Genomic DNA, 24,330 nt, shown 5'->3' on the forward strand with positions numbered 1-24,330 from the left:
ATTCAGGCTTCACTAGTTAGTGTCAGCTTGGATCATATGCCGTGAGTGCTGTGCTGCTCAACACTGTGCTAGTTCTTGCTGCTGGTCTTCGCCCCCTTCTCTTGGGAATAAAGGAAAAAACTGAAGCCCTGTATTTAACTTACATAAGATAATTGGGAATTTTCTTATCTCATGAGTTGCATGAACTTTTTCACTTTATATTTAAATTTCAACAACGTCTTCCTTGAGCTGCCAAGTGCTGGTGAAGATACTGAACTTCATAAGCTTAGCTTAAAATTACAGTAAATAAAAGGTTTCATACATTATACATAAGATAATCAGTACGTACTGGACATAGGAGGTTAGAATTCAGTGGAACCACCTAGACCTTTACAAGTGGTTGAAAATCTTGGTCATTTTCTCTAGAGTTGTAAGAAGCAAAGCTGTTGCCTTAATGTTCTTACATTGAAAGCCAGAGCTATTGAAAGCATCTGACTCTTGAAATTGCCCAACCCTTGGAAAGCTCTCAGGACTCAACCAAGCTATTTAACACGAGGACTGAATCACAGAAATGCTTTTTGATGTTAAAAAGAGGCAATCTGCTCCACACAGATGAGCTCAACAGATTACTGGTGTTTTCCCTTGTATCTTCCTTAGTATGAAGGTCATTCTTCTACAAACATTCAGGAAGAAATTCAGCCCAAGACAGAAACTGAATTGAGTTCATCTGTGTTTCAAGGACTTGACTACCTACATACTGCTTGAGGCACCACTCATGGTCCCAGAGAAGAAGAACCAACCTAATGTAACTGGTCTCACTTTTGTGCAATAGGACCACAGGCAGGTTGTATTCCCACTGGTCTGCTTCCCCTTCAAAACAGTTTTCTTCAAATGGCAGCCACTGGGATGGCAGTGGACTTGCAAGAGGAAAGTCGTGAGCCCAGGCAGAAAAGAACTAGCAGAATGCTAACAAATGGGGTCTGAAAATACCTCAAGCGACAGGACTGTGGAGGCCCAGAGCAGAGAGCCTGCTCTAATTGGCACAGTATGACTGGTCATGTCCTCCCCTGGGCAACCACAGTCTCACCTGAGGGCATGTGGGGTCATAGTCAGTAATGCTCCCTGAGGGGACAATGCTGGGCACTCTGAAGAGGCAGCCTGGGCAACTTTTTCATTTGCTACCTGCCTCAAAGAACTGGAGGAAGTAGTGGTGCCCTGGCTTTAACTCAAGAGCCAGGAGTTCTCATCCTTCAGCCCCTGACTCAGGTTTCTGTTCAGATCCTCTCTTATTGGTGCATAAAATGCCATCCTGGCCTCTCCCTGTTCACTGCTTACAGTGTCCTCAGCTTCGTCCTCATCATGTACAGGACAATGCATCCCCTGCCCATGACGAGGCTCTTCAGAGACAGGGATAGTGAGCAGACCCTGATGAAGATGGGAACACTTTAGAAGGACAGATCAGGTGAAGAAATGAAATGCAGCATTCCTCTGAAAAATCTGTTCTTGCAGGAAAAAAAAAAAAAAAAAAAAAAAAAAAGAGAACTTCAGGAGCTCCAGCAAGGGTTTCAGCTCAGGGCATGGCAGAATTGATTTTAGGCTATCATGAAATAATACAGGGGATTGAAGGTATTCAAAAGGACCTTCCTGAAATTTCAAGTTTGTAATGGAAAACTCTCAGTGTTGTAAGGCAATAATTCTCTGCATCCTGAATGGGCACCATTCCTACGAAGATGAAAGGAAACAAAACTGCCGTGGAGTTCATCTTGCAAGAGCAATATTTGATGAGGCTCATTTATTCAGATGTCATCAAGCACAACTCCCAATATTCTGCTGATGCTGCTCAGGAAAACACCCAGCAGATTCAGCAGAGACAGCCCAGCACAGCAGATTTCAGGCAGAACAACTTTGGTTTATTTTTTTTTCCCATTTCTGGGACTCTGGATAACAACAGAGCTAACCTACAGCAGGCAAGCAGGGAAAGGGCTGCTCTCTGCTATTTAGCAAGGTTGGTCCTGGACTCTCACCGAAGGTCATTTGCTTACAGTATCCTCTGTGGTCCAATTGCATTAGCTCTGCCTTTATGAAAATTTCCTTTGAAAAGTGAGTCACTAACCCAAGCGGGAAATTCTTTTGAAATATAAATGAAAGACTCATTGAATGCAATTCTCCCAGTAGTGATACTTGGAAAACTCAATCTCTTACCTAGACCTAGCCATGTTTACCCTTTTCTTAAGGAAACTCGCTCATCAAATTAGACTGAGCTGAGATTTCTTTTTAACTGGTTTAGTAGTATGCTATTTTTTACAAGTTTTCCAACAGAAAAAAAAAAAAAGAAAACCACAGACATACTTTTTGAGGAAAATGACTATCAAGGAAAGTAGGTTAGTGGCTAAGTTTCTGTTCCTAACTAGGTTAACAGAATGACAGACTACTTCCTTCTCAGCAATTCATTATTCCAGGCCCTATTGTTTTGTTGGTGCTATTTTGAGCAGGGTTGTCAGAACCTGTCTGCAAAGCAGAGTCTTCTCTTTAGTACTGTATTCCAATAGTTGATTTTTAACAACTGCTGGAGGCTGAAGGAGCTGGGTGAAAAGGCAAACTCTTACTCATTTCTGTAAAGTCCCAACAGCTCAGATACCAATTCTGTTCCTGTGCTTCTGTAATACTGAGATTAGGAGACTCCAAATTACAAATGCTTCTTCAGTTACAAAGTGTTAATAGAGCTCTCAGAACCCCCAGGGTGCCTCCTTCAACAGGAAGAAAAATAAAAGGCAAAGATGATCTATTTGGAGAGCACTTACCAGTGGTGCTCTTTCAATACTTGCCACAGTGATCTGTATCCCCAAGTGGGACCAGACACAGCGTTAGGACACATTCACCCACACTTGAGGGTAAGTTTGGTTGGGTTGCGGTTAGACTTGATGATCTTTAAGATCTTTTCCAACCTGAGCAATTCTGTGATTCTATGATTCTAACTCACATCAAGCATCCCTCTCCAAATCATACTTTTGGCACTGAGCACCTGTGGCATGTGCTCCTCAAGGGCACTGGTCTGCAAGTAAAGAGTGCCCTAAAAAAGCAGTGAGTAGAAACCTTTCACCTACTTCTCACCTGATCAATATACACTGGCAGGTGATGTTTTGTGACACTAATTCTGGCACGGGCAGCACTCTGGGACCCAAATCAAGAGAAACAGGGTCCAAATTCCAGGGGAACTCAGCAGTGTGGTGAGATAACCTGGGCTCAGAGTCCATCAGCTCTGCTCCCGTCGAGCAGAATGAAAGCCCACCTGCAGCAGCCAGCCTGTGCATTGCCTCCACCTATCAGGCAAAGTGAATCCCAACAAACACTCTGTGTGTTGTGACAGCAAATGGCAAGGGAAGCACTCTGGGAGGTCGTTAGGACAGCAAGGTCAAACCAACAAGTCTGTAAGTGGAGAAGGATTAAAACGCAGCCTATTTCTGAGCACAGTGTGTTTCCTAATATTTTAATGGGAGCATTAGTGTGATCTGTTTACTAGTGGCTTACTCTGGGTAATGCAGTACTACCTCAGAGAGCATTAATTTCATCACTGTTATTTAAATAATTTAAATCACAATGTCCTGAAGAGAAAAAAAAGAAAAAAAAAAAAAGGCATTATCAGCACACCGAGGGAGAAAACTTGCTCAGCACAGTGTAGAAAACCTCCCCATTAGAAAATGAGTAGCAAACCCAGGAGTGAAGCCCTGCTAGCCCTGCCCACAACCCAGCACATCTGCCTGAACGGCACATGGAGACCCTGCAGCCTGCTCCTTCCCTGCTCTTGGGATTGCTCCTCCTTTCAGCCATGCTCGCCTGCACACATATGCACACTATTACTGGGAACAACCAATAGTCCCTATATTCTTCTCATTTGACTCTTCCGGGCTCACTTCTACAGCAGCATCTCCACACAATTAGCCAATTATGACAGCTAATTAGTCATCAAACCCCAAAAGGCTCACTTCCTGCTCTCTTCACTGTATCCTGCTGTGCATTAGCCCCTGCTGAGCAAGCAGCAGCACACATGGGTGGAAATCTGATGCCCTCCTTAATCCCACTCCCTGCTCTTTTTCACCACTCATAAGCGCAGCACTTCAGAGAGTGTCAGACTGCAAATAACCTTGGTATTTCTGAGCAGAGCAGTCCTGCATGCCTGCCGTAGGGCCTCCTGAGTGAGGTTCTACACAGAAGATCCAGACAGCCTTCCAAGGAGATTCCTCTCCCCTCTGCATGTCCACAGTTCTGCAAATAGCAACAAACAAGAGCTGGCCTCAAACTACCAGTACAGCGTGGTAGGGATGAGGGCATCAGAGTTCACCTGGCTGCTCAGCCCTTCCTTAGACCTAAGGATAATACCTCAGTAAAGGCATCATACACATCTATCTGAAAGGTATCTTCCAGAGCCTGGGATGCAATGAGAATTAAGATTGAAGGATAAATTAAAGTTCACTCTTTTCACTCCTAGCCCAGCCAAGCACACCTGGTTCACCTGGCTGTTCACCTGGGGGTTTGGACTGTGCACAAACCCCCAAACAAGCACTTGCTGCTCCCCACACTGAAGCACAAGCTCTCATTGGAACATTTTAGTGTTAACTAGAGAAGCCAGATACGCAATTTCACTCAGATACTCTCTACTGCATGCAGTTTACAAATGAACTCAATGGGCTCACAACCAAAGTGGGGTCACTGCGGGCTGCTACGTGTCAGCAAAGGCAAAGCTTGAGCTTGCTGATACACAACAGCAAGACAACAAGCAGAGCTGGAACCACCTTGGCAAGCCTGGGATGAAGAATGGTGCTTGGTGTCATATATGTGGGCAAGGGAGGGAGGGGAACAGAACACTGCCAGCACTCCTCAGCACACAGACACACTGTCATCATTCAGCAGTTCGGGTTTGCTCAGTACCAAAATTCTGATAAGCCATGGGCATCTTGGAGGTCAAACAGGCCTATTTACGCAAAATTAACCACGAGTGCTCAGCTGACAGGGAATAAATAGAAGTTACTCTTTGCCTCTATAAACAAAGGATGTGCTGGGAAAATGGCAATTCGTTGGAGAGAGTAAGGGAGCGATTAATTGGGTCACAATGATTGTCATATATATGTACTTATCTTAAATCCCTACCTCATGCCCTCTGTCTTGCACAGGACATGATTCACTGTCTGCTTCTGAGAATGACCCAGACTCATCGCTGGAGTTTGTTCCATAGGATGGCTCACATTTAATCTGGGCTCGAACTGGGTTGTACAATCCATCTCCCACCACACCGGGCTCCTGGTGCTCGGGCGCCAGGAATCGGGGGCCTTGGGAGCAAGGGGAAGAGGAGAGCTCACACAGACGTAGGCTGCAGGGGGAGCCACCACTGCCGTCCTCTGCATATGAGTAGGAAGAGCACGAGCTGGAGGTCCTCGTTCTGGTCTCTAAAGGAGGCGAGCGAGGGCAAACTTTAATTGGCACTGGACAGCTGGTGTTCGGCCGCATCCTTCCTGACAAGTGATCAGCTGTCAGTCCGCTGTGGGAATAGGTCTGAGAGCTGGGGAGAGACTGGCTACCACCAGCCCACAGACCCTTTGGCACAGTCTCAGTGAGGTCTTTGTCCAAGCTGCTCACACCAGAATATGAATGCACCGAAGTGTTTACTTGGTCACAAGCGTTTGAAGAGAATATAACACTCCTCCTGTCCAGTTCCCCCTCTTGCTTACAAAGAGTTTCAAAGCCGGGCCCCCTGAGCGGCGATCCCACCGTGAAGTTGGAAGCATCCTTTTGCATGGCATGGGACTGTCCGTAGTTCCCTGTGAAAGGGACGTAATCAGTTTTGTGGTCACCCTGAGTTGTCCCTTTTTCAAAAGGGCACGCTGGACTCCTGCCAAAGTGCTGTTGGGAAGTGCTGGGGAAGCCAACCAAATCTATACTTTTTGTTCTGTTGAAGAAAGACCGCAAGCAAGAAGGAGAAGACCCACTTTTTGGCCTGTCGACGCAAGTGGGGCTTGGCTGTTTCCTGTCCATTTCAACATCCCCTTCTTTATCCCTGATGTCAGGTTCATCTCCAGACAGGCAAAGCGTGATGCTTTCTTCATCATTCTCTTCATTCTGAGGCTCACTTTTTATCTGCCCCATAGCAAGTCCTGATTTGAGGCTGTTTCCAGAACTCTCTTCACTGAATGTGCTTGCAAAACCTGAGGTACTGATGTGTGATGTGTTGTAGACATTCTTGGTACAAGCAAGCTGGTATTTCTTGTATCTGGGGTACCGCGTCACTGCATCTTTGTCCAAATTGTCCTTGCTGTCTCTCAGCATGTCAGAGTTGGGCAGAATCCCTTCTCCTTTGTCTGCGCCAGCAACGGTGGTTTCAAAATTGAAGGGCTCCTGGTGCATTCTCTCTCTTGGGCAAGATATTTTTGACGTCTCCGATTCCATCGTCTCCTCCTCATCTCCATCTGAATTTTCCTCATCATGCATGCGCTGACAAGTGGTATCTTTTTTGCACAGGAACAGGCCATCCTCGTTGTTCAGCAGCTGTGTCTGAAGGAAGCTGAAGCAGGAGTCCTCCAGGTTGTGCATGCGCAGGAACTCAGCACAATGGATGACCTCCTGGATGTTTTCTCTGCTGAGTAACAGCTTAGCAGTGTAGGCAAACTGTAGCAATGGACCAAATCCTCTGACAGTGACCTGCAGAAAAAAGAGGGAAATTGCCAGCATTACCATCAGCTCTTTGCTATCATCCCAAGTCCTCCATTATGTAGTTAGATAACCTAACAGATCTAACATTCAGAAATAAATACTGCATGGTACCAATTGTTCTTCTGTCAAGTCAGTTGTGATACTACATCCAGAAACGAACACAACTTGCTTCTCTACATCATGTTGCTTAAATAACTCAAAGACCTGTGAACCAAGCTTGTGCTGTAATAAAAGATGGAAAAAACAGACTAGTGTGCAAGCTGCTAATTCTTGGATGGATCTTGTTTTCACTGTGATGTAGCATATCACCATCAAAGTAACTATTCAAACTTGATTCTTCTGCCCTGATGGAAGCTCTGATGAACAGTGATTTCAAACATAAAATACAATTTAAATCCCAGAGACGTTTTGGAAAGGAAGCATTTAATATTATAGACAAATTCTTCTCATACTGTTCCTGATTTTAGTGAGCCTAAGGTACAGCTGACAGGAAAGCAATCCATACTCATAATTCAAATAATGCAAATCGCTCTAGATCTCACCTTCGTACATAACTTTCCATCATTTTCTTTATAGAAAGAATAACAACTGTTTCCAGGAGTTTATGGCTCTGAGTTATGCATCATTACTTGTCCTTTTTTTCTCATTACACCAGCTATACTATATTTACATAGTCACATATAAAAGGTATGTGCTTTCTCCCTCTAGCTCTGTTTACAGTGATGTCTTCACATCAAACATCTAACTAGCAAACAACTTGCTAAGCCACGTATATATACACATTGTTCATTTTTTACCCTCAATGTATTGGCACGGACTTCTGTTATATTTTTTTCTGCAATGGGCAGGAGACAAAGGCAGTTGAAAAACTCAGTGAGAGGGTACTTACACACCAGGGCTCACAATCACATATTACAGTGTCTCCACAAGAAGGAGATTCACTAAGTTGAGATTTGAAAGACAACTCAATTTTCTTCCAATGGAATTAACATTGCTGAGCAGTGCAGAGAGTGAGAATGATGCTGCACAGTCACTGCTGGAGCTGCTCTGTGAAGGGAGACACTGAGCTTCCACTCCCTGCTCCTAAATGCTATTTCATGCAAAACAGATGCATTCTGGAATATCACATTGCCTCTCTTGCTTGAAAATCACAATTGGCATGTTACAGAATGGTTCTGCCACCCAAAATGTTGTATTTCCTCTAGCATGGAGGAGTAGCAGGGGATGGGTTTGAGTCTAATGCTCCAGAGCTTAGAGAGGCATCAGGGCATGCATTTCTAATGGTCTTATTTCATGAACAGTACAAATCTGAGTGAATAATTAGGTTCATCCCAATGAAAAGCCTATAAATTCCTTACACTGCCTTAGAACCAGTGGTAGAACTCACAGATCTTTACTGAAAATCCTGACTTTCAGAAACAAGCCTTTGTTATTCACACATCTGTACTTGTGATGCTGGATTATGAAGACACCACAAATGGTGCAGACTGATGGAGGGAAAAATATTTTAAAATACCTCTAAAATCACTCCCAATAGCTCTTCCTTACAAAATATTACTGCTCTATCTGCTATTTTAAGAAGCAGCACATTTTCATGCACACACTTACACACTTGCACATTTCTGTTTTACAGTATGCCTCCGGTTCAGAACCGCCTAGATTAACAGCTGGCTATTAAACTGATCTCTGCCTTATCAGTGTTACACTTTCTGCCTATTTGTTAGATTATCAGCTCACTAAAGGCCTATCTGCATTTTATCTATGCAGTATGATTAACAAAATTGCTCAGAAACTTAATGAGCTACTCACAGTATTTCTTTGATAAGATCTTCAGTGTTAGTATGCATTTCATAAGCTTGGCAGCAGTGTGGGTCCCTAGGAGCAGCCATAAATACCAGCTGGGGTTTTTGGGTGACTTTTGCATAGCAGGGACTGTGGAGCACAAAGCCTGTTCTCCTGGCAGTGGTGTCCCTTGGCCACTAGGTGGAATGACTGCAAAGCAAATTAAAAGCATTTTCCGTGCTGGGCCAGGGTTTCACCTGCCTCCCCAGGCTGCAGAGCCTGAGGGTGACTCACAGCACTCCAGAGCAAGGCCATCTCTGTGCTGACTCAGGCTTTCGCTCCCAATAAGGCAGCATGGAACAGCAGTAGGACAGATTTACAGCTGTTCTGTGCTGGATGTGTTAGTGACGGAGCACAAGAACACATTCATCAGCCTCCCTGCAACGTTTGCAAATCCCTCAGGTGTAGGAGGATGAGGATGCTGGTCCAGCATGTGCCTTCATTCCAGCTGCTGATATCTTCTTACTCAGCGACACAATTCTCCTCCCTCCAGCGATCAGATCCAGAGGAGGAAAGCTTCCTTCCAAGCACCAGTGCTTCTCATTGCCCTTTGGGAGGAATTTCTCAAGTGCCAACACTTGAAAATACCCAAGCAATAACTTTGACAGTAAATGCTTCTAAAGGTCACTGGCAAGTGTTAAAGGCAGCACAGTCTCTATAGACTGGAGCTAAGTATTGATCTGGCCTCCATGGAGGCCATGGCGGGTTCCCATCATCAGCCTTGCAACTGCCCACATTCAGTTCCTTTGCTGGGAGAGCAACAACAGAAGTGTGGGCATGCAGCAATAGCCTCCACACATTTGCAGGAGAGGCTTCAAAGCTGCATAGATCACAATCACACATCTCTGACGGAGGAGGTGAGAGCGGGCTTTTAATGTGATTTGACCTGACTGATGCATCCCAGTGAAAACAATGAATGAAACCAAGTTGATCTATGTTTCAGAAAGGAAATAGGCCATTTCTTTGATATACATCTCTATTTACATACAAAAGCAAGCTTTTCTAGATGGGTAAAACAAATATGAGCAATAATCTGTTTATTTTTTCCTCTATCATAAATAAGATGCCAAATATCCAGGGTTTATTTGCTTTTGAACCTTATTTTTCATGTAAATTAATGTCTAAGTAGAGAGATTAATTTGTAGAAGCCTCCACAGAGCACCTCATCCAAGCTTATACACTGAGTTTCTGCTTCCCAGCCCTCTGCACATTTCCATTATTCCTAACTCTACCCACTTCTACTGCAAAATTAATATGGATTTGATGGGCTGCAGGAAACAGGCAGAGAAAAGGCAATGTGTACACACAGACCAGAAGAACAAAGAAGAAGAAGCACAAACCAAGGAGAGCAAAGCAAAGATCTGAGCTTCTTAGGGGTTTGCTTCCCTTATCTTTCAAATCAGCTCAGAATTGGACCTTTCTTGTGCACCTGAAGTATTGGAAGAAAATGTGAAGGAGGGAAGTTGTGTTTTGTATGTCCACACCCTCACGAGTTCAGGATACTGAAAAATTGGCTGGAAATAATGCAGTGATAGTCACCATTAAGAGGGTGGTTAATCAGCATTAGCCATATTGAATCTACCTGCAGAATCTCAACAGCAGCCTTGTAGAAAAGAAGAGTACAAAACCTGTTTTAGTTCAGCCCAGCTCTGCGTTCTCCTCACAGGGCCCTGTAGAGTATGATGCTCTGTTTAGTTTTAATCGATTTAAGCAATCAGACTTCCACTACTTCCTTTGGGAGATTATTGCCAGACTCTACTTAAAACCTCCTCGTGAGGAAATTTTCTTTCCCTTATTTTCCTCCTTTGTCTCTCATGATATTTCCTTTATGCACTCCAAGTAATGTTTTTTCCTTCTGGAGAAAAAGCTGCAAAGCTGTTAGACTCTTTGTCTCCACATCTTTTGTAGTTGGTGTTAAAACATTTTAAAAAACCTGGCTAATTCAAGGAAAACAACATTGATCGCCATCACAGAGTAAGAAGCTTAGCTGAGAGTCAGCAGTAAGAAAAGCTAGTAAGGAAAACAGCATTGCAGATGCAAATACAGAGCGTATATCAGCCTGACATTTCTATGGATGGGCTGGACGCGCTGTGTGCTGCCGAGTTCATTAGTGCATACTCATTAACCAACTGCCCAGACTGCCAGATGTCTCAAAATCCCAGACAAACAGACAAAATCCTCCAATTCTGCACAGACAACATTTCTGATGGGGAAGGGAGGAAAAAAAGGGTTGTTTCTAAGAGAAACGTGGATGTCTGGTAACCCTGCCTCTGAAGGGTAACTGTATGAAATGCTGCATCTGGATCAGGTCAGCCCCAGCAAAATGCCAGCAAATGTGAGTTCAATTTAAAGAGGGGAGAAGTGATTAAGGGAAAGGAAAGATCACTGTAAACATGTAGGAATTTAAAACTTGGCAAGACGGTATCAAAAATGGAGCAAGATAAGGTTTACAGTAATCTGATGCACACTACCACCAAGAACAGAGAGCTGTCTGATTTACTGTGGGGTGGTTTTGCTGATTGTAAGGAGAAGAAACCAAAAAAGTGAAAATGTCAGGAAGTTTTCCCGACTCTGAACCTAATGGTGAATTCAATGAGATCTTGGAACACTTTCCAGGAAAGAGGATGGACACTGTACGTCTGAGTAAAAGCAAATAAAAGCTAACAAAGCACAGCCTTTTTCTGGTGAGGTGGGCTTTGACAATTTGGTATGCCTTTTCTGGCCCTGGTTTCTGTGTTAGTGAGGGCACATCGCCAACCTTCTAGAAAACAGCATCAAAATTCAACAGCAAACGTATGTAAAATAGTTTATTTTAAAACAAAGAGTATGTGGGGCAACCTCAAAGAACTCTTTCTCCCTACCCCTTGGGTTACAGGAAGTTCTGCAGCATGTTAGCTGCTAAATCCCACCACATCATGGTGAATTAGATGGTCAGACCTTCGGATGCGCTGAGAACGCAGAAGTCCCGACTGAGCAGCTCACGTGCAGATGATTATCTTTGTGCATTTGAGTCGTCTTGTTGAAATCAATAGGAATACTGATGGGTGTTCTGTGAAGCATGCAAGCTACTTGTAGAATTATGGATTATATTTTTAGTACTGTGATTTTCAGGTTAAATTCATCATCAGGCACCTAAGAACAGTTAGAAAACTCACATCTTGAATCTCCAGACATCGATTTAATTACTAAGCCATTTTGTAGGGAAGGAAGAAACAAAAATTGAATCAAACCTCACATGTTGAATATCAAATCCCAAATTGAATATTAATTTGAAACAATTGGGTAGAAACATGTGAGAAATGTGACCATTTATTGTGGAAGCAGAAATAAATCCACTAGTTACACACTGCTGTGCAGTGGCCCTATTGTGGTACCCATTTTGTTAACAGTTTATCCTTGCTTGTGCAGTCCAAAGGCATCTGTGTAGACTGCTTAAATCCATCCCAGCCCTCGAGTTTGACTGATAAGCCCAAGGATGCAGAAAACAAACTACGAACTGCCTCACTCGGCCAGCATGTTCCTAACACTCCAACTTATATAATCAAACACATGCTAGAAATAGGAGATAAGATTAGTGACAGTTAACTGCTGCTATTTTTTGTTCCACAGCCTGAAGAAGGTCTCGGGGATTAAACATTAACTCTAATCTTATTTGCTAAAATTAGCACATGCTATATTCTTTTTTCTTTTGCAGCCAATTGCAAGTATAGTGCATAAGTTATTTTCAGAGTGTAATCTGATAACCAAAATCAGTCACCGAGCTGTTATTCCATTAAGAGTTAAGAGACTTCCTGGTTATTTACTTTGTTATTTTTACCAGGGATGGTGAAGCCTGGCAGAGCCTGTTTTTCCTAGCTTAAGGTTATTCGGTTTTGGAAAACTATCTGAAGGATGTAAACACATTACTAGGTTCAAACAGGTGAGTCATGTGTGTGAAATACACAGTGCTACGTGTCCTAATTTCACAGAATTACAGAATTATTAAGGTTGAAAAAGACCTCTAAGATCACCTAATCCAACCATCAACCCATCATCACTGTGTCCACTAACCACGTCCCTCAGTGTCACATCCACACGGTTCTTGCACACCTCCAGGTACGGTGACTCCACCACCCCCCTGGGCAGCCTCTGCTACTGCCTCACCACCCATTCTGAGAAGAATATTTTCCTAATATCCAACCAGATTTGTCTCTTTATATGCCCACAGTAATCCTGTACACAGAAATTGTTTGGAAATGGTGATCCCTTTACATAGAGCGGGAATGCACGAGAAGCAGGAAAAAGTCAGACAAGGATCACAGAGAGCAGAGCACTTTCCCAGGCCAGTGGCACGGCGTAGGAAATGCCAATGCATTTTTCCCCTCTTCAGCTTACCAGTGTTTAAATGTGCTCTCACCAGCAGCTCCCAGAGGCATTTTCCCTATATGCTCACAAAGCTGCGAAGCTCCTAAAATGAGTCAACGCTATTTGAAAGTCAGCTTGGGTGAGAAGCACCAGATGCAGGCATTTGTAGCATCTGGGCTCTTAAACAGGAGAGGAACTTAAAAGTTGCTAGTGGAGAAGGCTGATGAAGAGAGGCTGTTGTTTCCACTTAAAAACCACTTTTAAAATGAAGCATATATCCTGCTGGCCCATGTTTTCCACTTTACTGAATCAAGTAGTGTGTGTAGATTTGGGCAGAAGGGCAACTTGAAGTTTGGGAGGTATTTATCTCTGTGTCTCATCCTCACCTCCTGAAACCGCAGGGAAAATAAAGGTGTGACAGGGAGGCTGAGTGGAGATGGCTATCAGGATTAATGGTCTCCTGTGAATGAGGAGTCTCCTGGACAGCCTTGGGATGTCATGTCTGGTGTCAGCTCCCATAAGACTGCGCTCGCTCAAGGACCTGGGATCACTGGACCAAGTAGTCACAGTGCAAACCTCTATCAGAATGGAGTTCTCCACGTTTATTTCACACCAACAGTGTTCACGTTCCCTTTTGTACTCTAGAAGCATAATCTACAGCACAAGTCCAAGTATCAGGGACTTAGGACTCTGGCTCTAACACACCCTTCAGTGCCATGCTGGCATAATCCATACTGCCTGACCTTGCTTCTGTCACCTGGAAGACGCAGTAGCCACCCTTCCACTCTCATGGCTACTTGGTGCCTGCAGAGTATTGCAGTGATCCCTGGTGGTAGGTGAGGCAGTGCAACACGAGTTGGGGAGGAAGTAGAGGTCACCCATTGCAGACTCACCCCGAGGGCAGAAACCAATGACTGTAAACTGTGACAGTCACTCTGCGAGAAGTGCGTCAGTGCTGACAGAATGGCAAGTGTTTCAGAATTGATTGCCTGCTGCAAGGATGGCGTAAGCAGCAAGGGGATCGATGCTCACATTATTGGTTATGTCAGCATTTGCCTACACATGACTTTGAGACGGAGGGTGGAAGCTAAGGCAGCCATACACACAGGTTTTTCCAAATCAAATTCCCTGCGATAATGGTGCCAGCTTCAAAGTGTTCTCAAAATCCTTGGTTCTTGAGCATGGAACCAAGAACTGTCAGGTGAACCAAAAAGGGAGATGGAATCAGAAGATGGTTTAGAAATAAAATGGAAAAAAAAACGGAAAGCAGTGAAAGTCAAAATAGAGCAATTTCTGTTTCAACTGTGACGCTTATTTCAACTTCAGACTTCAACTTTTATTTCATCTAGTTACTGAAATCCAACTAAAATTATCTTGACCTTTCAAAAATGAGATTAGTTTCAAATGAGAATAAAGATTTTGCTTTTGAAAATCCTGACGGTATCCTTGGGGATATTTAACATCCTTCCCACCCAGAGAAGTATTCATGGAAAAATAATTTGTTGAATTTGCCACAAGCTTCAGTCTTCCCAGATTCCACTTTGTTGAATACAGTGCTTTTTGAGAGATAAGGTAGAAATCACCAAGCATATGCACAAATGTTTTGTTCTTGACACAGTACTGCTCAGGAAACAGGAGGCATCAGTGCAAAACGTGTATGTGAATATGGCTGCAAAAAGAAAACATTACAGGACTGGAAGATGTGTTGCTTGCCCATGGAAGGGAAGCACTGCCTGGATCATAGAATCATAGAATCATAGAATCACCAAGGTTGGAAAAGACCTAAAAGATCATCCAGTCCAACCGTTCACCTATTCCCAATAGCTCCCACTAAACCATGTCCCTCAACACAACATCCAGCAATATCGTCCATTGTATCAGATGGCCTCTGGCACACCAGTGGTTTGGGGTCACTTTGTCCACATGGTGTACAGGGATGTTTGCCCACACCAAGCCACAGTGTAACTCTGTAACTCATATTGCAGTCACACACTGAATAGAATAGTGCCTGTAATGCAGTAAGAGAAGCGGAGGAATGACAACAGAAGTACCACTGGAGAAAACAGCCTGATTTCACCTTAATGAACAACACTGGAAGGAGACAAGTTTTTTGCAAGTAATTAGATAGCTTGGTGCATGCTGTTGATGCTAGAGGCTGCCTAGGGTGTAGTAGGAGAACATAGAAAACTCAGCAAGTACAGCCAGGGGAGCACCTGCAGGCAGAAATAGGTGAGAGAGCCTGGAGGTGAATCTCTAGGCTGCTATGTCCACACACCACATGGAGGTGTTATAAAGAACATTAAAAGTGTTTCAACCAACTTTTCTCCAAAGGACTAACTCAGCGATGACATGCCGGAATCAACAAAGAACACGTACGAATCAGTGGTACTGATTAGCAGTTTAAACACTGGGGCATGAACTGGAAAACAAAGCAAAGGGAGACTGCAGCTGTGATATCTGGCAGTTTGCAGTACAGTCATTTTTTCAGTGGAGCTTGTACCTTAAAAGACACGGAAAGCAGTAATGAAAGAAGGCACAAGTGAGCTGCTCAGCAGAAGCGCTGCCTTTTCCCCATGGATGCACATGCCACCCATGCTGAAACCAGTGGGGAAGAAATGGAACAGATTTTAACCCAAGAGCATAATCAGAAGTAAAGTGGAGCTGCGATTTAAAATTAAAATCAGCACCATATTTTTGCGAAAGAAAAACTAAACTGACCCCCAGATTAAAAAAGAAGAAAAAAAAGAGAAAGTGTTGAGCAGTGAGGAAGGCGAAGGAAGGAGTGGGAAAGTTTTCACCGAATATAAATTGTGAGAGAGAAGTCTGTGAAAGATCTGTTTAGGTTCATATCATGAGCCAAACTGGGGAGGAAAAGGGAAAACAAAAGGGAGTTTGAGAACTTCTGGAATAAAAAAAGAAACTCTAGAAGCCTGCAAGTAGCAAATATCAAAATAGGAAGAAAATGAGGTTAAACGTAGAAATGTGCTAATTCAGAGGGTGTTTGGAGGAGTGGTTCAGAGTTTCTGAAGCTGCAATTAATACATTAAGCAAATATGACAATATAAAAAAACTAGAAAGACTGGCAAATGACACAAATACTCCTCTCTCCCAAGCCTGGCAGAATGTATCTAAGTGAATAAATCACAAACACAGTAATACAGTACACTAAACGTGCCGTAATTATTCTACAAAAATAAGAAATACTTCACAGCAAGGAATTTCCCCACAAACCCTACTGTTACACTTTGCCAATATAGGAGAGGAAGAAACAGGCTGTCCTATGTATTGCTTGGAAAAGCACCAGGTTGCACTACAGGGAAGGGAATGGAGACACGAGACAAAGGAGCTGAGGCAGCAGCAGGCTCAGGAGACGGGGCCGGATCACAGCACTGCAGTTCACAGATGCTCTGCCATGATTCTCCAGGGCTGGCAAGAGTGGTGAGCTGCTGCGGACAATGCAGCTTCCAGCACTTCCCATGACCATGTGCCAGCTCAGCACAACACAGAAAACTTCCTTGTGCCAGGAGAGCAGGGAGCAGAGCCCAGCAACTCCCCCAGTACTTCAAAGCCAGAGAGGCTTTTCAGGGCTGTGGGAGGAATGGAACGTCAAGCGCTTTACTATTCTGGCATAATTACACAATTATCAACAGGCAAGCTGAAGCCCCATGTAAATATCTCGGCTTCCTCCAGGCATTGCATTTTTAAAACAAAAACTGCCAAATGCTGTATTTGTTCCAATTTTCCTTCTGCTCCTCCCTCGAGCCTTTAAATTTCTGGGATTTGGACAGGCAACATCACCTGTCCTAAGACCCCCAGAAGCGTTCTCCATGTGAAAAAAAAAGATGACATTTCCACCTTGATCTGTAGCTTCCCTGTTCTGGGAGGGAGAGGTCAGGAACTTTAAAGCTCTTTGTGGGTGTGTGGTGATATATGCCTGCATACACCCACACTGGACACTGTGAGAAAGAGGCAAGAGAAGGTTAAGGTGTGTGAAAGGGAGTGAATTAGTCCCATCTGCTCTGAAAAGATCATTTTCGTCTTGTATTTCTATTACCGTCTTATTATTATCACACTAGAGTGCTTCTAAAAGGCTACAGTTCTGGCAGCTAGCATCATTACAGCTGCTCAGATTATTAACAGTATAAATAAACTCTTAGAGACACTACTAAGAAAATATTAACTACAATTATCACTGTCTGATAAAATAATGAACAGTGAAGTGTTATTCTGCCATCTCAGTCACCAGTGCACATTTATGAGTGCTGTGAGTAATGAAAAACAGTTTATTTGCATACTAAATCAGCCTGGAATTGGTTCTTTCTGTTTTATTTTGTTTTTATAAAGACACTTTGAATTAGCAGTCAGCACAGGCTGAAGCTCTACGTCTGTAGAATTGTACTCTGCCTTCAGTTCTGCAGCACGCAGCCCTATTAACTCTAAGAGAGCAGAAAACTACACCAGCAGCAACATGACCTGAGGCGGGTCAAAGCCACCAGCAGTGGAGTTGCTGAGAAGAAATCTTCCTTTCTATGTGGGCAGAAACACTATAACCTTCCTACAAACCTTTACTGCCAGGCCTCATTGCTTTTTCTGCCTATGCAGGGAACAACAGCCCAGGTGAAGGCCATGGCATTTCCTGCTGGAACCATCCTCCGACCCATCCTGATTTTGCTTTGAGTGCTTGTTTCTCCATAAGCACCCAGTGATACTCCCAAACTCCAGCCTTCACTGACAGCAATGGGGAGCTTGGGTTAGGTTTTTAATTAACAGAAGTTATTATTTCCCTGCAACCATGGAGAAAGAGTGTCTTAATGCTTTGGGGAACAGGAGAATGACTGCAGAGAAGAAAGGGAAGCCCCTGGTCTGTGTCCTCTTAGCAATACCCTTCTCAGCAGGCAGACGCAGCCTTCACATATGTGTTTCTTGCTACAGTTGATTTAGGGTGTCATCATCTGTTCATTAGTGGAGATTATTATGATTAAGAGAAAAAAGGTCTGAGGTGCTGAAGCTGCTTACTGTAGGGTAGTCATGCTGTAGCTTTCATTTGGAAATCTTGTGTTCGCAAGGATGCTTCCCTGGTTCAGGAGAAGCCTTCCTCCCCACCCAACCCTGTGGAACCATCAGTCTCCAATCCCAATCAAAGACATCTTCCTATAAAATCATCAAGCAAAGTCCCTGTTTTGCTTAGCTGTTTCATATTAGGTCACCACACTGTATCTGACCATCAGTAGGGAGGGATAATGGTGAAGGCTGGCACTGAGCCCTTCCAGACAGGCTTCTGCTGGGATGCAGAACCAACCTCACCATTTTGAGGAAAGGTCTGCACACAACAGATGCAAAATGAGCACATTCCCCATCAAGGCTGGAAGGAAAGCTCATGATTTGGGGTAAAAGGAGGGAGATGTGGTTAGCATGAGCCACACTATCAGGCTCTCCACCTGAGAGCACAAACTTGCCCCAGGATGAGTGTGCATCAGGCTCCTGGAGAGGGGCCATGACCCAGCTGACAAGGAGAAAATATCATAAGTTAAAGACAGGGATGGCAGCAAAATTGCTACTGGAGAGGAAGACAATAATGCAATGTCAAGAGAGAGCAAAGGAAAGGGGATTTCCCTTAATCTAAGTCAGAAAAGCACTGCAGCTTGCCTTTTTATGTGTCACAGCCCCTATTTATGTGTCCTTTTCACACTCTGTCCAGCATCTCATGTTCCCTGCCTGGTCTCTGCTACGTGTCTATAAGCCTTTTGTTCCCCTAACCCCACCTTCAGCACGTCACCATACTCCCACTCCTTGCACGGAGATGTAGGCAGGCACTGCATAGCCCAGGGCTCTCGCTATCCCCATCACTACACTGCCATGACAGAGCAAGTGAGATGGAGCGCTGGGGCGGGAAGAAGCTTGCGGCAGCCTCGCCTGTCCTTGTCTGTCAGCTGTGGGGGAAGGAGACTTGGGTGGGGGTGATCTGTCCCACCATAAACATTATGGCTAGGATGAACCTCTGCACCGAGGTGGGGAAGAGCCATGCTGCAGCATTCCTCCTGATTTCCCCTGCAGCGTCCTCGCTCTCATCCTTCGCAGCAGTTGGCTTCTTCTGGATGCCTAAACAGGTTAGATGTGGCTTGACCCGAATAAGTCACCTACATTAATTTTTCCTCTTTAATTAAAAAGTTCTTCTGTGAAACAACTCATGAGAGCTTCTTTGTTGAGAGAAAGAAAATGATGTACTGTTCCACACACGTTTACAAAGACAAATATACAAATGAATTCTGCTCTGCAAGAAGCCCCAGTGGAAGGGAAAACACAGAAAATAGTGAGGGAATTGCTGAAGAAGAACTGAAGTTCATTTTAAATCAGTGTACCGTGTACAAATGCTGTCTTACAAATAGGATTATTTAATTTAAACCTTAGATCTGTCAAGTTCCATTACTTCAAATGGAGCCTGTCGTTTCTTGACTTCATTATAAATCAGGATTATATTACAATTTATGTTAGGTTAAGTCACTACTTCGATAGGAGGCAGCGAAAAAAAAATTACACAGCAGTCAGTAAATAGAGCAAAGTCATTGCACTGTTCTTGAAAGGCAAAAAGTCATCTTGCTAAATGAGGGTCCAAGTTGTCCTGTACCAAGACTGTTACTAATAAATAAAAGACCTCTGGGAAAAGTGCTGAGCATACGCTGGATCTATTTTCAGCTTGCATCAGCAGCTGCTGCCCCTGGGATCGCATCTTTGCTCATACCCTACACCATATGTAATCACTCCAGTGCTGCAACCAGTAAGATAATGAAAGAGCATGGCATAAATCTATACTTGAGTGGAATGCTAAATGAGAAAAATAATACAAAAAAGGGGGAAATAAACCACATTTTCAAGTCATTAGGAAGAAAGACTTTGACATATGAAGTGTTGCAACCATTAATAGCACTTATCATATAGAGTGGAGACAAAGAGACAAATTAATCAAACTGACAGAACTGGGACATTTTATGCTAATGCAGGCTCCTGGGTTTTAGTTCGTATTCCTCTGTGTCTGGAAAACTGATACCATTACAGGGCAGGAAATTGCATGAATAACATGCAACAGATCATAAAAATTCACACACTGAGTGAAGAAACACTGCCAAAAGCAGTGTAAAAACAAGGCTGGAGACCTCAACAGAGGAACTACCAACAGCTAATGAATGCAAATAAGTACAGGAATATTTCCCATTCATGCATAACAATTAGACAAAGGCTGTGACTCCACGATCTCTAATAGGGTAGGTAAAATAAAGCCTGGAGAGCTAACATGCAGAGAGCTAGGGGTAACTCCTGGCCAGTCCAGTTCTGGATTTGTTTGCAGTGTTGAAGCCATCAGCTTAAAGCCACTGGGGAAAAGGCATGGACAGAAACCTGCTGTCTCTGTCTAAATGTATGGTTATGTTAGATTCAAGTTAGAGTTGCAGTAGAAAAGACATGGTCCTGAGCAACCTGTTTTGGGTGGCCCTGCTTGAGAAGGGGGTGGCACCAGATGACCTCCACAGGTCCCTTCCGTCCTCAACCATGCAGTGATTCTGTGAAAGGCAGGCGAAAGAGGAAATAAAATAGATCCACAAAACAGCCTACAGTCTCACAAAGCAAAAATCCCCCTCACCATGGAGCAAATCGACAGCATATGGTAAAAACCCCTTACAAATAACAACAACTTTTACATAATTTGTTTAGGAAATATAAAATGCACTTGCTGTCCAAAGCCACAGCTGTGTTGTAAGGGGCAGGAAATGGGAAGAACGACAGGAATGCTGGGCAGGGCATGGCGCAACACAAGACCTTGCCAAGGTTACTACATTTGCTATGAAGGCTTTTCAAGGACCTTTAAAAAAAACTTGCAACTCAGATCACCGGGGAAGCACAGAGAGCCAATCAGCCACCAAATCAGACACCAAATAACAAATACAGACACAGCATTTCTTATTGCTGCCTGGTTCGTAAAACAGTGACTTTTCTTTCTTCCTTAGTTGAAGCTATCATACAACCCTAAGGAGAGGACTAACTCTCAAGGGGTAAAAGAAGTAAAGCTAATACCTTTTGGAGCCACGTAATTTCCAGCACTGCTCTCATCTTTCTCAGAATAGAACGAGATGCATCTGATGGTATTGAGCAAGGCTATCTCAGTGCCAGCCCTACGCACATACAGAGGTGATGAAATTCCAGCTTGCCATAAAGTTGCTTTTTTCCTGAAGTGTGAGTAGACTTCAAGCCCTTCCCATGCACATGGAGACCCTGTGTTCAGTGGCAGCAGGACGTGAATCCCAGCAGATCTGGGCATGGGGACATCTTCACAGAATTACAGAATCACAGAATCACAGAATTGTAGGGGTTGGAAGGGACCTCCAGAGATCATCGAGTCCAACCCCCAGTCTTGCTCCCTGCACCATGCAGAATCCCACTCCGAACTGTTCTTCAGCAGATCTCTGGGGAGATTGACAGGGTTTTATCCACATGAACAGGTTTTACGTGTTTCCAGACCTTAAAACTACTTTCTGTTCTTTAGTTGCAACTGGGGTCGCAACAGGGGTCGTTGGCCAGGTATCAAAAAATGGCACAGGTACAAAAGCAAGCCAGCCCAAAAATTTTCTGAAGGCAACAATGGTGTAAGCTTTGCTTAAGGGGAACAGTTAGAAAAAGACACCAACAGAATGATCACCAAATAATTCAGAGTAAAACTATCTGAGAACAAAGCCAGGGATCCAAGGGCAGTGATACAAATAGTCTGGATCCTGAAGGCTGAGAATGACTGGAAACGTTCTGATTAGCTACCAGTGTGCAGCACTGGTCTGCTCTACAGACCTGCATGAAGGAGGTCCAGAGGAATAGCGATCGTAGTGGCTTCTACTAGGGTCACCATGGCTCTGTATCAGTCAAAGACAGAGATCAAAACACAATCAAATACTCATCTTAAAAAAATTTACCTGCCTGTAAGGTAGAAACAGAGGTTTCCAGTTGAAATGCTCATTAAATAAATCCTATATGAGAAGGATGAGGTTCATATTTGAAAAGAAAGCAAAATAAACCAAGCAAAAGGTAGCTCTTATTAGTAGCTCTTTTGTCCTTTGTTTTCCATCTGCAACAGCGACACTGAAGGTGGGGAAAGAAGAATAGGAGTTACTGATTTAAACGTTTCTGCCACTACTGAAAACTACTCTTTCTGCTTTCTGAACACTATGATTGCTTCATAAATGTGAAAATGCCCCAATCCCCACACATATTATGGATGCCTCCTTTATTCTTCACTTCTTTGGCCAATGCTATAGACAATATTTGTCCCCATTGACTGCTTACATAAAGCGGGCAAAAATAACAAGAGCAGATTGCACCTATGGATAGACAAGAAATATTCAATTTTTGTGACTTGGATTTGACAAATTAATTCAGGCATTTAAAACACAGCCTTGATTTGATGTGCACAGTCTCCTGAAAGATACAATGTTCAAGAAAAAGAGAAACTCCTTCATGTCCAGAAAAAAATATGCCATATAGCATATATAAGGGAACATGGAAATTTGCATTCAAATAAGCTAAAAGAAGTTGTTAAGCTACAAAATTGTTCAATTCAACAGGCAGATGGAATGACAGCAGAGACACATCTACCTTAAGCCTGGTTTCCCCTACTGGAAGTAGAAGTGAGCACTAGCTCTCTGTGGAAAGCAGAAGGGAAGTTGTCAGAATTAGTCCTCACTCTGCTTTTTCCTGTCTTGAAAGGTTACTGGCTCCAACCCTGTCTTTTGAAAGAAACAGGAAATAACTTGAGCTTATTCTGTTTTCACTTGACCAAGAATCTCCTGACAGGGAAATTTTCTCTGAAGGCTGCCTGTGTATATGGAGAGAGAGGTGGCTAGGCGCGTTGTATTACAGCTGTGTGGTCAGAGATGGAAAGATATTTTGCTTTTAGAGTTGTTTAAGACTTGTTTCTTATTAGCTGCAGGCCCTTGAAACAGAGGACCACACGTCTGGTTTTCAAAGGAAAAAAAAACCACATTTCCCAAAAGCACGGGCAAGAGCTTTATACAGCCAAAAGCATGGCCTCAGCCTGTTAGCTGACAGTCTGACACAAATCACAGAACACTTCATCAAATGCAGTTTTTGTTGAAACTGAGAACTATACAGAAAAAGTTTGCATGGACAATTTTTTCTTTAAATTAGTCTTTTTACCTTGAAACACTAGCATTGCATTCCCACCCATTCTGGGAACAAAAACTAAGAGGTACTTACATAAAGCAGGGATTTTGGTCCTATCGCAATTCAAAAGCAAGTAAATATACAAGTAGAGTAAAGTGTTTGATGCATGATACACCGGATGCCCACATTCTTTTAAACCACTAGCACTGTTGAAGCCCATTTCTGGGTCAATTCATTTACTTGGATGGTCTCTTTTTCTATTTTACTACCCCAATGAACCCACCTCAGCATTGGCTTTAGCAAGTACATTTGACACCGTGGGAACCAAAGGAAGCACAGAGAATACAAAGCTGCTGTTGAATCAGTCCTGGATCACATCTGCCAAAGTCCTCTGTAGTCTCTTAAGCAAGTCTATACACTTTCATTTTGCTTACTTACTTTCTGGTTCCAGCTAACAACGCATCCCAAATGCAGATGAGGAGAAGAAAAGCTTTCCAGGGACTCACTCTTACATAAGATGATAGCTTCAAGAATCTTATACCTAGAGCTGGGGTTTGCAAGGTGTGGTGCTTGGCATTTAGTTGTGCTGCCACACAAAGGAAATGGAGTGCTCTCAAAATGAAGAGCACAGCCTTCAGTCTTATTCTGGAAGAGTGAGCAGCTGCTGCTGGACATAATGTGGAGCAAGTGTCTTACCAAACAAAAATACATACTCAAATACAGAATCAGAATCAGAGAACAGCTGGGCTTGAAAGGGACATTAAGGATCATCTGGTTCCAAACTGCCTGTTATAGGCAAGGATGCCTTTCAGTAGATTGAGTTGCTCTGACGTAGTTGCCTCAACACCAAAACAAAGATGCCTTTTTTTTGGAGGGTGCCAAGAAATCACTATTTTCACCTAATGGGACTGAGCCCACCTGTCCCCAAGGACCACTCAGACAGACAAGCAGCAGATCCATTCTACCCCATTCTTGAGAAATGCTGCAGCCAGCCTTCCAGTCAGAAAATCTCCTCAATGCCTCCTGCATGCTTAAAAGATACAGAGGCAAGAAAATAGGGAAGGATAACATGGGAAGTCTGGATTTGGATACCGTGGCTGCTCTCTGACAGGCAGCAGTTCAGCCTGTTCACTGTCATGTGAGATAATACGAATCCAAGAGCTTAGAGAGAGGTAAACATATCCAAGTAGTTCACACAAGGTGATTTGATCATCGCTGACCTGGTGCATGGACCTGTGCTGTAATTCTTATATGATGCATCAACTTCCACCACAGCACTTATGGAGAGGTGATGACAGTATTTTT

At 43.5% G+C, this 24,330-nt stretch overlaps 1 protein-coding gene across 2 annotated transcripts in view; it reads right to left on the reverse strand.

The window, feature by feature from the left end:
• BACH2 (BTB domain and CNC homolog 2) overlaps positions 1–24,330 on the reverse strand; it is a 182,590-nt gene that overhangs the window by 12,988 nt on the left and 145,272 nt on the right. For both annotated transcript variants that reach the window (XM_052676992.1, XM_052676146.1), the window contains one exon: positions 5,125–6,669. In XM_052676992.1, coding sequence (XP_052532952.1) covers positions 5,125–6,669 — 1,545 coding nt within the window. The remainder of the gene's footprint in view (positions 1–5,124; positions 6,670–24,330) is intronic.

The sequence above is a fragment of the Tympanuchus pallidicinctus genome, unplaced genomic scaffold, assembly GCF_026119805.1.
Source record: "Tympanuchus pallidicinctus isolate F22 unplaced genomic scaffold, pur_lepc_1.0 scaffold1, whole genome shotgun sequence".
NCBI lineage: Eukaryota > Metazoa > Chordata > Aves > Galliformes > Phasianidae > Tympanuchus > Tympanuchus pallidicinctus.